This window comes from Notolabrus celidotus, chromosome 11 (assembly GCF_009762535.1).
Source record: "Notolabrus celidotus isolate fNotCel1 chromosome 11, fNotCel1.pri, whole genome shotgun sequence".
In the NCBI taxonomy this organism is placed as follows: Eukaryota; Metazoa; Chordata; class Actinopteri; order Labriformes; family Labridae; genus Notolabrus; species Notolabrus celidotus.
In genome coordinates this window covers 15,167,010-15,180,046 of record NC_048282.1, presented here as the reverse complement: position 1 = coordinate 15,180,046, position 13,037 = coordinate 15,167,010, and the positions used below count along the sequence as shown (strand labels likewise).

At 37.8% G+C, this 13,037-nt stretch overlaps 2 protein-coding genes across 3 annotated transcripts in view; one reads left to right on the top strand and one right to left on the bottom strand.

Annotated features, from left to right (window-relative positions):
- Nucleotides 1-5,615, bottom strand: part of LOC117821871 (N-terminal EF-hand calcium-binding protein 1-like) — a 20,859-nt gene extending 15,244 nt beyond the window's left edge. Inside the window, exons 1-2 of the mRNA XM_034696412.1 lie at nucleotides 5,257-5,615; nucleotides 860-884 (exon numbers count right to left, since the gene is read on the bottom strand). Coding sequence (XP_034552303.1) covers nucleotides 860-884; nucleotides 5,257-5,373 — 142 coding nt within the window. The 5' untranslated portion in view covers nucleotides 5,374-5,615. The remainder of the gene's footprint in view (nucleotides 1-859; nucleotides 885-5,256) is intronic.
- The window catches only part of alas2 (aminolevulinate, delta-, synthase 2), a 10,490-nt gene continuing 3,064 nt past the window's right edge, over nucleotides 5,612-13,037 (top strand). The window contains exons 1-8 of one of the 2 annotated variants that reach the window (XM_034696410.1): nucleotides 5,624-5,673; nucleotides 7,848-7,871; nucleotides 9,431-9,782; nucleotides 9,905-10,000; nucleotides 10,100-10,322; nucleotides 10,424-10,608; nucleotides 10,877-11,056; nucleotides 11,864-12,028. In XM_034696410.1, the coding sequence (XP_034552301.1) occupies nucleotides 5,659-5,673; nucleotides 7,848-7,871; nucleotides 9,431-9,782; nucleotides 9,905-10,000; nucleotides 10,100-10,322; nucleotides 10,424-10,608; nucleotides 10,877-11,056; nucleotides 11,864-12,028 (1,240 nt within the window). In that variant the 5' untranslated portion in view covers nucleotides 5,624-5,658. Of the gene's footprint in view, nucleotides 5,674-7,847; nucleotides 7,872-9,430; nucleotides 9,783-9,904; nucleotides 10,001-10,099; nucleotides 10,323-10,423; nucleotides 10,609-10,876; nucleotides 11,057-11,863; nucleotides 12,029-13,037 lie in introns of both variants that reach the window. The other variant, XM_034696411.1, reaches the window with a different exon arrangement.

Genomic DNA, 13,037 nt, shown 5'->3' with positions numbered 1-13,037 from the left:
GGCAAAAACATTTCCTGTTTGTCAGCGCAGTTTTTCTGTGCAGGACTCAATGATTTGTGTTCTCCCAGGAGATGTCGAGGAGGGGGAATCTTTTGAACTAAAAGAGACAATTTAAATGCTATGTAACAGTGATGTGTTTGCAGGGGAGTGAATCAAATTTATATGAAGTCCAATTCTCAAGTGAATTTTCACTGTTTTAGGTTAAGAAGGTTTACCCATACAGGAAAGACAGCTGAAAATAAGAAAATGCTGAGTCAGTGCTTAAAATGTATGTTTAATAATGTATTTTCTCATCTTCTGATCCCCTAAAACGCTTTTATATTACAGGTCACATTCACAGTCCATTCACAGACTGACAGCAGACACTTCAGCATGTGGTCAGCCGGACCTGTGATCAAACTCACAACCTTCCAATTGAGAAAAGACCACTTTACCACTGATCCGTAGCTGACATTTCACTGTATATTAAGGAGCAAGTCTGTTTGTAAATGCTCTATCAGTGGATACCACAACATCAATGTTTCACAGCATCTTCTGTATCAAATGACTTGTTCCATCAATCCCAATGACAACACAAAAACAAAAAAAAGATGCACCTGCGCCCGCCCTCGCTTATTTATATCCTCTCTACCTGGATGTGTCACAGATGGCAGTGAAACAGAAAGAGAGGTTCCATCAGGGTCACATAAATTCCCTCTGAGACACATCAAGCTGTCTGTCTGAACAAATCCATCAAAGCTGTGCCTTTTTTTTCCACTGGTGCATCCTAATTTTGTGAGCAACAACTCCTTCAAAGAGTTTTTTAATTGAATTTTAATTAACCATATCATCTAATTAGCTGCCTGTTTGACTTACTCACCATTTTTGTCAGCCCGGCGTAATATCTGCAATGAAAGAAGATGAAGAAGCAGAAGAAGAAGAAGAAGAAGAGGTTGTAGTTTTCAGGTTTGGAAATGACACAGAAATAATATCTGTAGTTTTATGCAGTAAGTACAGCATTTTCAAGCATTTATTATTATTCAAGGTACAATTTGATATAAAACGCAACATAAATCAAAAGCTTTTTGCCTGTGACAAGTCAGTCAAAAAGTCTCCAAAAGTTGAGGCAATCAGTCTGTATAAGAATTGTTATCTATAATATTCCTCTTTCTTGTTGCACAGGGAACACTTAAGAAGAGCTAAAATTTTTGCATTTTAATGACAAAAGAGCCACGATACATCTCAGGAAATGAAACGCTGACATTTATGTGGACGCAGAAGGAGCACTAGAGCGATAGCCTTTATGATTTTTCTATCAGTAGGCATTGGAATGATGGTGCCGCTTTGAGATATTTCCCTCTTTTTTGTGCCATCATGCAGGGAGGAAGTGACGGCCCTTTCCTTTTTGATAATTCTTGCTTTGAACACAACAATAAAATCTGTATTAATATCTTCAACCTCATCACAGTGTAACAATGAACCTGTGAAAAGTCAGATCCGGTTGTAAGAGTGACGTGTTGTGTGTAAGATCAGAGTGACACCTTTTTTTTTCTGCTCAGTCACCCAGTGAGGACCAATACAATCCAGTGTCTGGTTGATGAACTGGATCATCAGAGTGGAGTGCTGCACTCACACTTAACAGCTCAAAAATAAAGCTGTTAAAATGTAAGACTGTTTACAGGACATCTGGTAGGAACCTAAACCCCTCTGTGAATTTAAGTGGTAGGGTGACACGAAACATCAATAAGGCAATATATCCTTGTCCTATCTCAAGCAATACAATTAAGGTACTGCTGGCATCAAACATGGATGTTTTCATTCAAAAATAGCAACTCTAAACAGATTTCCCTTCTAATTTGACTCACTACATCACTACTTCATGACTTCTTGCAGACTGGCTTCTGTCAGTTATCCCAGATTCAATGTATTGTAATGCAATTATTATCAAGGGCCATGTATCAGGTATTTGGTCACATCGTACCGTATCATACCATACCATACTGTAACGTAATGTATTTTAATGTATCGTTTTTACCGTATCTTACCGTATTGTATCGTATGGTATTGTATCGTATCGTGCTGTTACATTGCGTACCGTGTTGTGCTGTCCTGACCGCACCTTATCATATTGTATTGTATTGTATTGTATTGTATTGTATTGTATTGTATTGTGAGTTACCCTGCCTTTTGCTTCCCTTATTACCACTGGTAATACGTTTAGATAATTTAAATACAACACTCACATAGACAAAAAAGGGAAAACATTAGATATAAAACAGAAACATATATCAAAAGCCCTTTTTTTGTTAGTTAACAGATGGTTTGACACTAGCTGAGGAAAACGTCCTGTCTCGTCTCATCTCGTCTTATACCGTACCATATCGTATCGTGAGTTACCCTGCGTTTTCCACTCCTAATTACTACTAATAACAAGATTGGATGATTTTATACTAAAACACTCACATACCTTTTAAATGTTCCTCTTGTGTCTCACACCAGCACCGGCCAGAGAGCTTTGTGTTTGTACGCCCCTAAGCTATGGAACTCTCTGCCTCTGGACATTAAAACAGCGAGCTCTCTGGGTGTTCTTAAAAGTAAACTTAAGACTTACCTTTTTAATCTAGCCTTTAAATTTGGAGTAATTCATTTTTAGCCCTGGACTGCATTATTATTCTTATTATTTTTATTATTATTTTAATCATTATTATTTCAATACTTGCTTTAGCGTTTAATAATCTTATTTAATTATTTATCTATCTATTTATTTCTTGTATTCTTCTGATCTTGTTAACGCAACCTTATTTTTAACTTTTCTTTCCACTATTACTTATTTTATTAATTTTACTGTATCGATTTTTATTTTTAAGTATTTTTTTTATAATCATGCCTTTTATAATTTTACCATTGCTGTTTTTTTTTCTGTTAGTCTGTGAAACACTTTGGGCTGCATGTTTTTATGTATGAAACGTGCCATATAAATACAGTTGAGTTGAGTTGAGTTGAGTTGAGTTGAGTTGAGTTGAGCATGAAGATGTATTCTCAACTTATGTCATCATAATCCAATTTTATGTTGATATTTTTTTGTTTCCCTGCCAATTATTTAATTGATTGTTCAAATGTATATGTACTCCTATGTTGATGTAAATGTAATGTAAAGAAACAATGTTCTCTTTTATTTCTGTCTACAAACTGAGCTCCAGTTAAGACATCTTTTCTTCAAAAATGAATGTGTTATTTCTGCCTTGTATTGTCTCTTTACTTATTGGTGGATCTATACTTCAAAGCCAATAAGAATATTTATAAAAAATCAAAATAGGCCAAAACTGTTGAAACATATCTGATCTCTTGGATTCATTAAGTGGCAAAATGTAGGTTTGATCTCAATTTTGATATAGTTGTATAGAAAATGGGATAACCTGATCATAAACACTTCCTTTACTATCTTTGGACTGACATGATGCATGATGACTCCTTGATGCATGTGATCCATGAAACCTAAAGGCTGCTCCATCATTGTCATACATCCCAAATGTATAAAAGTGACGATACAAGCATCCGCTCTAAAACGCTTCAGAGAAGGCTAGCAGAAAGCTGCCTCTTAAAATCTGTGAAACTAATTGAGAGCAATAAACACGGGCTGTGGAGAAACCTGAGGAGGAGATTTACCGGCACTCGTTCCACCTTTGTGCTGTTAAGTGGGAGGCTGGGGAGGTCAATGGAGTTGTTGTCATCCCATAGAGTGAATGAAGGTCTTGAAATAGCAGCATTAGCTACATGGATGCTGCTCGGTAGTAATTTCCTTCTCAGCTAGTCCCTGGGGTCTGTTAATATGCCACGCTACTGAGAGCCGAGAGCTACTGAACACAATAAAGCTACATTAGGAGGAGAAACTGACACTCGCTGAATATCTACTTCAACCTGTCTGTGTATGAAAGGCTTCCTCTCAGCCTGTGAAGCGAGATATCTCAAAAAGAGCAGCAAAGGCTCCTCTCAGGAACGTGAAGGTTAACAGCTTTTAAACAATTGTGAGTCTACCAGACCAGCTAGTGAGTCCTTCAACTTGTGCATTGATAGAAACAGAATAACAGACTTTTTCTCAGAGGTTGTGGAGTTAAAAGGAGCTCCCTCAATCTAAATGTGGTATGATTTTTCTGTGCAGAGAAGGAGACACACACTCAAGGCTCAATTTTCTGCAAATTAAAGTGTGATTGGTGGCATGATTTGACTGTCATAGAAGGCAGGATCAGTAAAGCCGATCAAGTAGAAACGCTCTGTATTCATGCATGCATAACACACTAAATTACCATACATCAACCACTGTTAGAGGTTAAATTAAGAATAAAAGATAATTTTAGAGGTCATGCAGCTTTAGGCTGGAGAGAACTAGATGCTAACTACCAAATGCGTACTTGCTGCAGTCTTAAATTCCCCATCCTGCCAATAATCTGCCCTGAGGAAACAGGAGAAATGTATTTACAGCCAGCTGTCAGGATGTGTAAGTCTTGGAAATGATGCAGATTGTATTTTCTGATGTCCTCAGTAAACCAGAGGCAAAACAGCCAGAGGCAAAACATAAAGCAGTGTTTTATATATACAATACAGCATTCTCACTGTAGCACTGACATCCCTTTATGGAGGCATCACTGACGTTATTTTTTATATTTTGTACCAAAGAAGAAGAGAAAGGCAGCCCAGTGAGAGACAGCTCCTGTGCATGTGAATCAACCTTCTGCCATCTGTGCTAGCAATAGCCACATTAAATCATTAAAAATGTAAGATCTTCTATCTTAAGTGTCTATTTGGAGATGTGTGAAGAAAGGAGGTTGCTAAAGAAAGTAAAGCACATCATTTTTTATACAGGCTCTATGCATGTTTCATCTACTGTATGGGTACAACCAATGTCATGAGCAAATGGAAAAATAAACTAATTGAACTGACGAGTATTCTAATGCTATAAATGTTAATAAGGCTTAATGAATGCAAACACGTGACCCTGTTCAGGCATCTCTTGTTATTCACGCACTAATGGTCATGCACTCACCTTTCTTACATAACAGAGCTGCTTTACATCAAGCACATATGAATGAGAATATTAGCTCAGTGGGAACCATTCATAAAGAGGAAGGTGAAGGGCAGGGGATTACTCATCCCGAAAAGTCACGTTTAATTATGGATACAATCATGCACTGAATTAACCAATTACATGGTAAACGGATGGGCTAATGAGAAAAGCTCGAATTTTGCAACAATATCAGTTTGAAATCAGCGCATACTTACATCCTGAACCAGAGAAATGCCTTGATTTTTGTTGTGGTCCAGCTCCTGCTGCTTTCTCAGGTGTTCGTGTTTGGCAGACTGAAGACACATGGTGATCATCTCTGTACAGGCCAACATCTTGTCACTGTCGATGCGATTTTCTACCTTTGTTCAAAATAAAATGTCCTTTCCCTGTGCGGTATGAGGAGGAGCGGTTGTCCTTGTCGGTGTGGATGGTGGATGATGGTGATGATGATGTCGTTCCTCTGATCCACTCAGGATGATGATAGAACCAGCCTGCTGCCCTCTGCCTGCTGCTGATGCTGCTGCTGCTGCTCGTCCGCCTGCACGTCGACGACGGAGGGGAAAACTCCGCCTCTACACGACCACAGGCACCAGCAGCGATTCATAAAAACCCGAGGAATGCACCATCTGCTGGTGAGAGCACACACACACGCACGCACACACACACACACACACACACGCACGCACGCACGCACGCACACACGCACGCACGCACACACGCACGCACACACGCACACATACACAACACACATACACACACACACACACACACACGCACGCACACACGCACGCACACACTGTCACAAAGATAAAGAGCTAATCACAGGCCTGCCTGACAGACAGGGAGAGGGTTTAACAGAGAACAGACTGAATAAGAAAGAGAAGAACAGGAGCTGCTTGTCAAGCTGAGGGACTGTATTAAGAGCAGCTATTACCTGATGTTTTATTCTAAAAAGACTTGGTTTGGTACATGTATTTGTTTGATATTGCAGCTTGAAATACAAATCCCCTAACACAACCTTAAATTAATATTTTCCATAAGTTCCACTCAGTAGTCAATCTGTTATACTGTAGCCTCTGTAATACTGATGCTGGGACTTGTTGCATCATATAACTAAACTATGCGTTAGATAAACTACAGCAATTTGATAATAACATACACTATTCCATGCACATTGCAATCTAACATACAGGGTTTTCCTAGGCACTGACATGTTTGAGATGGATTTTAGATGGATTTAGTTTACAAAATAGAAAGATACATTGGGGTTTGATATGGGTTTCTGTACATGACTGATATTAATGTCACAATCAATACTAAACTACATTATACATGATAACATAATTTACGTTAAACACTAGCCAGTAACTGTTGCAGATTTGATATGTTGTCATTTAGGATGGGGGAAACGTGTTATCATTCAGGGGGGTGTTATCATTGTTTGTCAGCAGCCACACTGACAAGGCTGCCTGCAGTGTCATTATTTGTCTATTTCTTAAATCGGTCTCTAAGCCCCTGTATTTGTTGTTTTTGAATTAAAGAACAAAGACAAATACCTCAAATTCATAAACCTAACTTGGCTGTAAACCAAAGTGGCTGAACCTGCAGGTTCTGATTCTGGTGTCTTTGAATATTATGTCCCTATAGGGAACAACAGTTCTAGCTATCGTTTCTTTTCCTCTGCCCCAATTACTATGACTATATTTTTTTTTTTTCCGTAATGGAACAAAAATGTTTCCTATGAAATAAAGGGGTGTAGAAATAACACAGCACTTTAACCCTCCTCTACACATTGCAAAAGCAGCACATTCGCTTTTAAACACAAGTTTAAACTTTATTTGTTGACCCTAGACACTTGTTTGCCTCATGGTGACGTTTCTATCATGTGTATGTGGCTTAGGTGTGGAAAAATGATTCAATTATTATTCATTTGATACTATTTTTTGTAATTACCTAAACATTAATTTAAAAGTTTACATAATAAGATTTAGCTGATGATAATTATTTTAAAGTTTCCAAAATTTCAAAATGTGTGCTTACAAGTACATTGTTTTTTGTTGTAATGTCTTTATAATTTTTTATTTAACACTAATAAATGCTAACTAAGGGATGTAGTGTAAAAAGTTTCTATTTGCTTTCTTATCTGGTAAAGGACAACCACTTTGAAAAATTAAACATTACAAAGGAGACCCTGAAGTAAAAATCATAAATAAAAACAGAATTAAAAAACATTGATCCGCTTCCAGAATGATACAAAAAGACAGCAGTTGGTCTCCTCAGTTCCTGAACACTTACAGTGTTCTTCTAAGAAGAGACGATGACACAGATTGATTAACCTGACCCTGACCCAGCTTTTTTGAAACCCATTCCTGGAATCAAAGTCCTAATGAGCCTACAACTTTCCAACTCCAAATGCAAGTTTCAGTTAAATAGGGAGTTACAATGTTTTGCAAATCATCACACATTTCCCACAGTATCCCAACGTTTTTGGAAACAGGGTTGTATTTTATACTCCTGTTTTGTATGAAATCGAATGGAAAAAACACCATCATCGGTTTAATTGAAAATATCAAATGGAAATGTCTACCAAGAAGTCATTCTACAGTTTCAATGAACTCCTATCATTAGTTTGCACCTCCCATGTGCACGCACACACACATATACAGACATACAGACACACCTCCTTGAAAGGCCCCAACCGCTGACACTTCTAACGGGTGGGAGGGAAACTGATTGCATAATACACATCAACTTCTGACCCATAACTCTGACACTTTCTAACATTTGACTATTTGCTGTTTTGAAGTTCGTCCTCAGTGCAGGTCAACAGGTGAGCTCCTGACTCTTTGATACAAGACTTGCTTACTTCTATATTCATTTAAATCCATATGATGATATTAACACATACATGTATTTATTATATTTATATTTATTATTATTATCATTATTATTATATTTATTATTATTATCATTATTATTATTATCATTATTATTATTATTATATTTATTATTATTATATTTAATATTATTATTATTAGTAGTAGTAGTATCATTATCATTATTATTATTATTATTATTATTATTATTATTATTGTTATTATTATTATTATTATTATTATTGTTATTATTACATTGTTTATCTTTTTATTGGATGTTGTTGTTGCTTATAGAGCATTGTTTTTGTTGTCATATTTTGTATTATTCCTGCTGTAGACATAAAGAACATTATTTGAATTTTTTGTAGTAGTTACATTTTTAGCATTATGTAGAATCATTAGTAAATTAGTAGCAGTGTGTTAATATAATATAACTAAGTTGTATTATTTGATAAGTATTATGAGTACCATTATTAGTAGTGTTTTTATGTACACTGCTATACAATGCTATCTAACAATGTGTATTATCATGAGCTTTAATTATCTTAAGAATGTATTACTAATTGCTTCATTAATGAATGATTTATTAAACTAGATTGAAACATAGTTAATGCAAAACAACTTTCAGTCAGTGAGGAGAAACATGAGATGTGTATACCACAGCTGGTTACAGATAGATAAGGGTTTTTCTGGCATGTAATCAAAAGTTTAATTGTTTTACCAACAACAAGAATAAATGCTTCGGTTGAAAAAAAAATGCTTGACATATATTTGTGTTTAAAGGCACAAGAGAGTCTGACATGAAGATAGCATCTAACCACAAGAGAAAGCCACAATCCCAAGAATTCCCCTTATCTGCTGACCGCAGGAGATTTTGAGGAAGGGATACGGATGGCCCCTCTGTGTAAACTAAATTACACACACAGGTGTTCATCGGCAATTAGAAAGCCATATCTTTAATTGTATTGTCACAATTTGATCAGTTGTGTATTTTCTCAGCTACTCAACACAGTTTTTCTGGCATCACATGGACCTGATCATTTATAATAAAAAAAAGTGTCCATCCCTGTTGTGTTTTATGGAGGATTTGATAGGTGCTGCTGTAATCAGCCACAGCTGATGACGTCTGTCAGCGCAGCACTTGAGCGTCTGCAGGGGGAAGATAAGCAGCAGTAACCTGCTGCACCCAGAGGCACCCGCTGCTCCCAGAAGCTGCACTGAACCACACATTTAAAGAGTCTCTGAGCATGCTTATCATTTGAACTTACATGGAATTTTTGTTTCATGAATTTAAGCTTCAAGTTCAACCCATACCTAGACAACACAATTTCCCATTTTGGTCAACTGACTTATGAAAGATAAGAGAGGAAGTGTTAGATTACTGCCAATGATTTAGGATGATTTTTTTTAACACATCCTGGCATTAATCCAGTTTGTATTCTACGATAGGATTAGGCAGACTATATCTTTTGTAGAATAAAACAAATGTCTTATATTCTATATCTTAATCCAGACTCAGAACATCTACATTACCATGGCAGCCTTCCTTCACCACTGCCCCTTCCTGAAGTCCGTCCCTAAGCCAGCTTTGAGGGGAACAGGAGCCGCCTTGCTTTCTCTGGCCCATCAATGTCCCATCATCACCCGCCAGATCAGCGTGAGCGGCCCAGGCTCTCTGAAGGCCAAGCTTGGCGTCTCACCCACCAAAACAAAGAATCACCAGCTTCCAACAGAGGACCAGCGGCGGCTGTTTGCTCAAACAGCTACACAGGTGGCTGTGTTAGTTTCCAAGGACTGTCCTTTTGTCACCTCTCAGCTTGGGGTAGTTCAAGCCAGTCCTGAGGTACAGGAGGACGTCAGCGAAGGTAGGAGAAACTAAAAGCAATAGTGGTACAATAACAAACACCAGAGTGGCATTATCTGAGTCTTATTTACAAAATATCAAATATAATACAAATTGTGACAGAGCTGCACTCCTCTTTCACAGGTTTGATGAGCTCTCTGTTGAAGGGTTTAAAGGGATCCATCTTCCCAAACTCTGCTCAAACCAACTCAGTCACCCACCTCCTCAAAGACAGCATGAGTATGTTAAACAGCTCAAATACACTCCAGTAAATAGTCTTGTTATGTTTGTATAATGGTCTTATAATGCATGTTTCATTATCAAATTTCTTTCTCGCAGTTGGCCCGAGCTACAACTATGATGACTTCTTCATGGAGAAGATTGCAGAGAAAAGGAAGGACCACACATACAGGGTCTTCAAGACCGTAAACAGGAGCGCTGAGGTCTTCCCTTTCGCGGATGATTACTCCATCTCTGGTCGAGAAGGCTCGCCGGTGTCTGTCTGGTGCAGCAATGATTATCTGGGAATGAGTCGGCACCCTCAGGTCGTGGGGGCAATCAGGTAAATGAGTCAGAAAAAGCACATTTCAAGTTTCAAAATAGTGAAGTTGAGACTGATTCAGTTGTGTCAAATGCTTCATTTTTTTTTCTGTATGTCCTCAGAGATGCTCTCATTAGACACGGTGCAGGAGCAGGGGGGACCAGGAACATTTCAGGCACCAGTAACTTCCATGTGTCTCTGGAGAATGAGCTGGCTCAGCTGCACCAGAAAGACGCAGCTCTCGTCTTCTCCTCCTGCTTTGTGGCAAATGACTCCACCCTCTTTACTTTGGCCAAGATGCTTCCAGGTAAATACTGACCTCTGACCTCTAAACCTAAAGATTTTATTAAAGATTCAGGAAGTGAAATACAAACATGGATTTGTAAGAATGATGCTGTCACATTTTGTCATGCTTTAAATGATTTCCTATCATGTTCTTGGGCTCATACATTTAGACAAAAATGCATATATTTTTTCCTATATTTCTTTCATAGTAGAAAGTGTGATCAGAGTCGTGATTGTTTAGAGGGAAGTCATCTCCACTGGTTTCACGGTGTGTTCACTGTGGCGTCCAGGTTGCGAGATCTACTCTGATGCAGGGAACCACGCATCAATGATTCAGGGCATCAGGAACAGTGGAGCCAAGCGCTTCATCTTCCGCCACAATGACAGCCGACACCTGGAGGAGCTGCTGCAACGCTCGGACCCAAAGAAGCCCAAAATAGTCGCCTTTGAGACCGTGCATTCAATGGACGGTAAGTACCATGAAGCGTTAATCTGTCTTAAAACTAATGTTTGTTTATGTTTTTATTCAGTGAAATGTTTGTCTCTTTAAGAGTAGAATTGTCTTTGTTCTGAATAAGTTAGAAGACGTGTAACTAAAATTCTCCAGTTCACAGTTAAATAATTGTATTAGAATAGATCTGTTGTTTAAATGCTGCCAAATCAAGATTAATAAGTATATTCATTTGGCACATATTCACATGTGCCAAAGAAACTTCAATAATTAAAATAAATAATAACTGTGTGCTGATAAAGCCAGGAAAACATCCATGGAACACTTTATTCTTAATGTGCTTTATTAATGGAGTCAACCAATTAGCATTTATAAAGTTAATAATCAATAAGTTAAAAAGACAGAGCCAGCTTTGGAGTATTTATGGCTCGATAATCTGCTGCTATTCCGTCTCTTTTATCCACCATCCATCAGTGTCCTACGTGGGAGGAAATAGTTTTCCTCCCTCAGCTCTATTTCTCTGTGCGATATTACACTGTTGACAGCTCCATAAAGCACAAGCTGAAGTAACCTGAATGGAGGACTGTTTCTCAGAGAAGAAGGAAGACTATATAAAACACTAACAGAATGTTGTTGTGGTGTAAATGTTTTATGATTAATAAAAGGAAGACATATTTAAGTATTTGCAAACAGTAACTCACCACATATATCCTCATTAAAAAGTACACATCCAGATCACACTGCTGACGTGTGCAGCACAGATCTCCATCTGTTCGCCCTTAATACACAGTTCTAATTATGCTACCTTATTCTGTGGGGCTTTCAGGAGGCATCTGTCCTCTGGAAGAGCTGTGCGATGTATCTCACCGTTATGGAGCTCTGACGTTTGTTGATGAGGTTCACGCTGTGGGTCTGTACGGAGCACATGGAGCTGGAGTGGGAGAGAGAGACAATATTATGCACAAGATTGACATCGTTTCTGGGACCTTAGGTGAGTACTGGGAGGAAATCCTCTTTTTTTTTATTTCCACCTGAGCGATCCAGTTTTCCTTTTTTTTTTCTCAGTTATGAAAGGTAAGATGAAATATCTGAGATATGAGATATGAAAGCCCCTCTGAAGCTGATAACTTCAACATAAATCTGTAAACATCTTCTTTTTCTACAACACTCAAAGGGCATGGCAAACGGCCTCAAACTGCCACAGATGAATTGCCTTCTTCTAAGAAAAACGTTCAATAACGATGATAACAGACATTGCCATATTGCCAACACAGCAGCAATACCTCTGATCAAGCCCGATACCTCTTCAATGCCTCCCTTCTTGGAAAAAATCTCTTATTTACAGGGAGTTGAACTGACATTGTCACCGTGCCAACATTGCAGCAGTACCCAGAAAAAAAGCATAATGCTTGTTGCATGTTGGTTAAATAAGGGCAGGGTCGTAGTGAGCTCTATTTACAGGAAACAGAGTCTTTATCAGCTGGGTGAAGCTCTACCCCCTCAATGGTCGCTCTGATAAAACCATCATCGGGGAGTCTGTGCTGTGTGTGGCTGTATGACTGCTGAAGGGGTTAATCTAGGATTCCTGTCAGGGCGACCTTAAGAGTTCACATGAACTTAACGTTGTTTACAACTCACAACTTTTATTTTGATACAATAAGGTGGTGCTATTATTTCTCAAAGAAACTTAATTAATTATAACTTCATAATATCACCCAGGCCTGGTATGGTTTCAGGCTTCTGTATTAGACACTAGATCGCAAAATATGTTTTGCATGACTAATGGGGTGTATTGTTTAAAATACATTTGACATTATTATTTAAAATTAGAGAAGTATCCTATTAAATTGTAATATAAAATTGTCAATGAGAACTGGTACCTGGTAAAATAAAGGTCTAATAATAATACTAAAGTAAAAAGTTTGATTCTAAAATGCCAATTTCCAACAATTGTTGTTTAGGTTTTAATTATTATTATCATTATTATTATTATTATTATA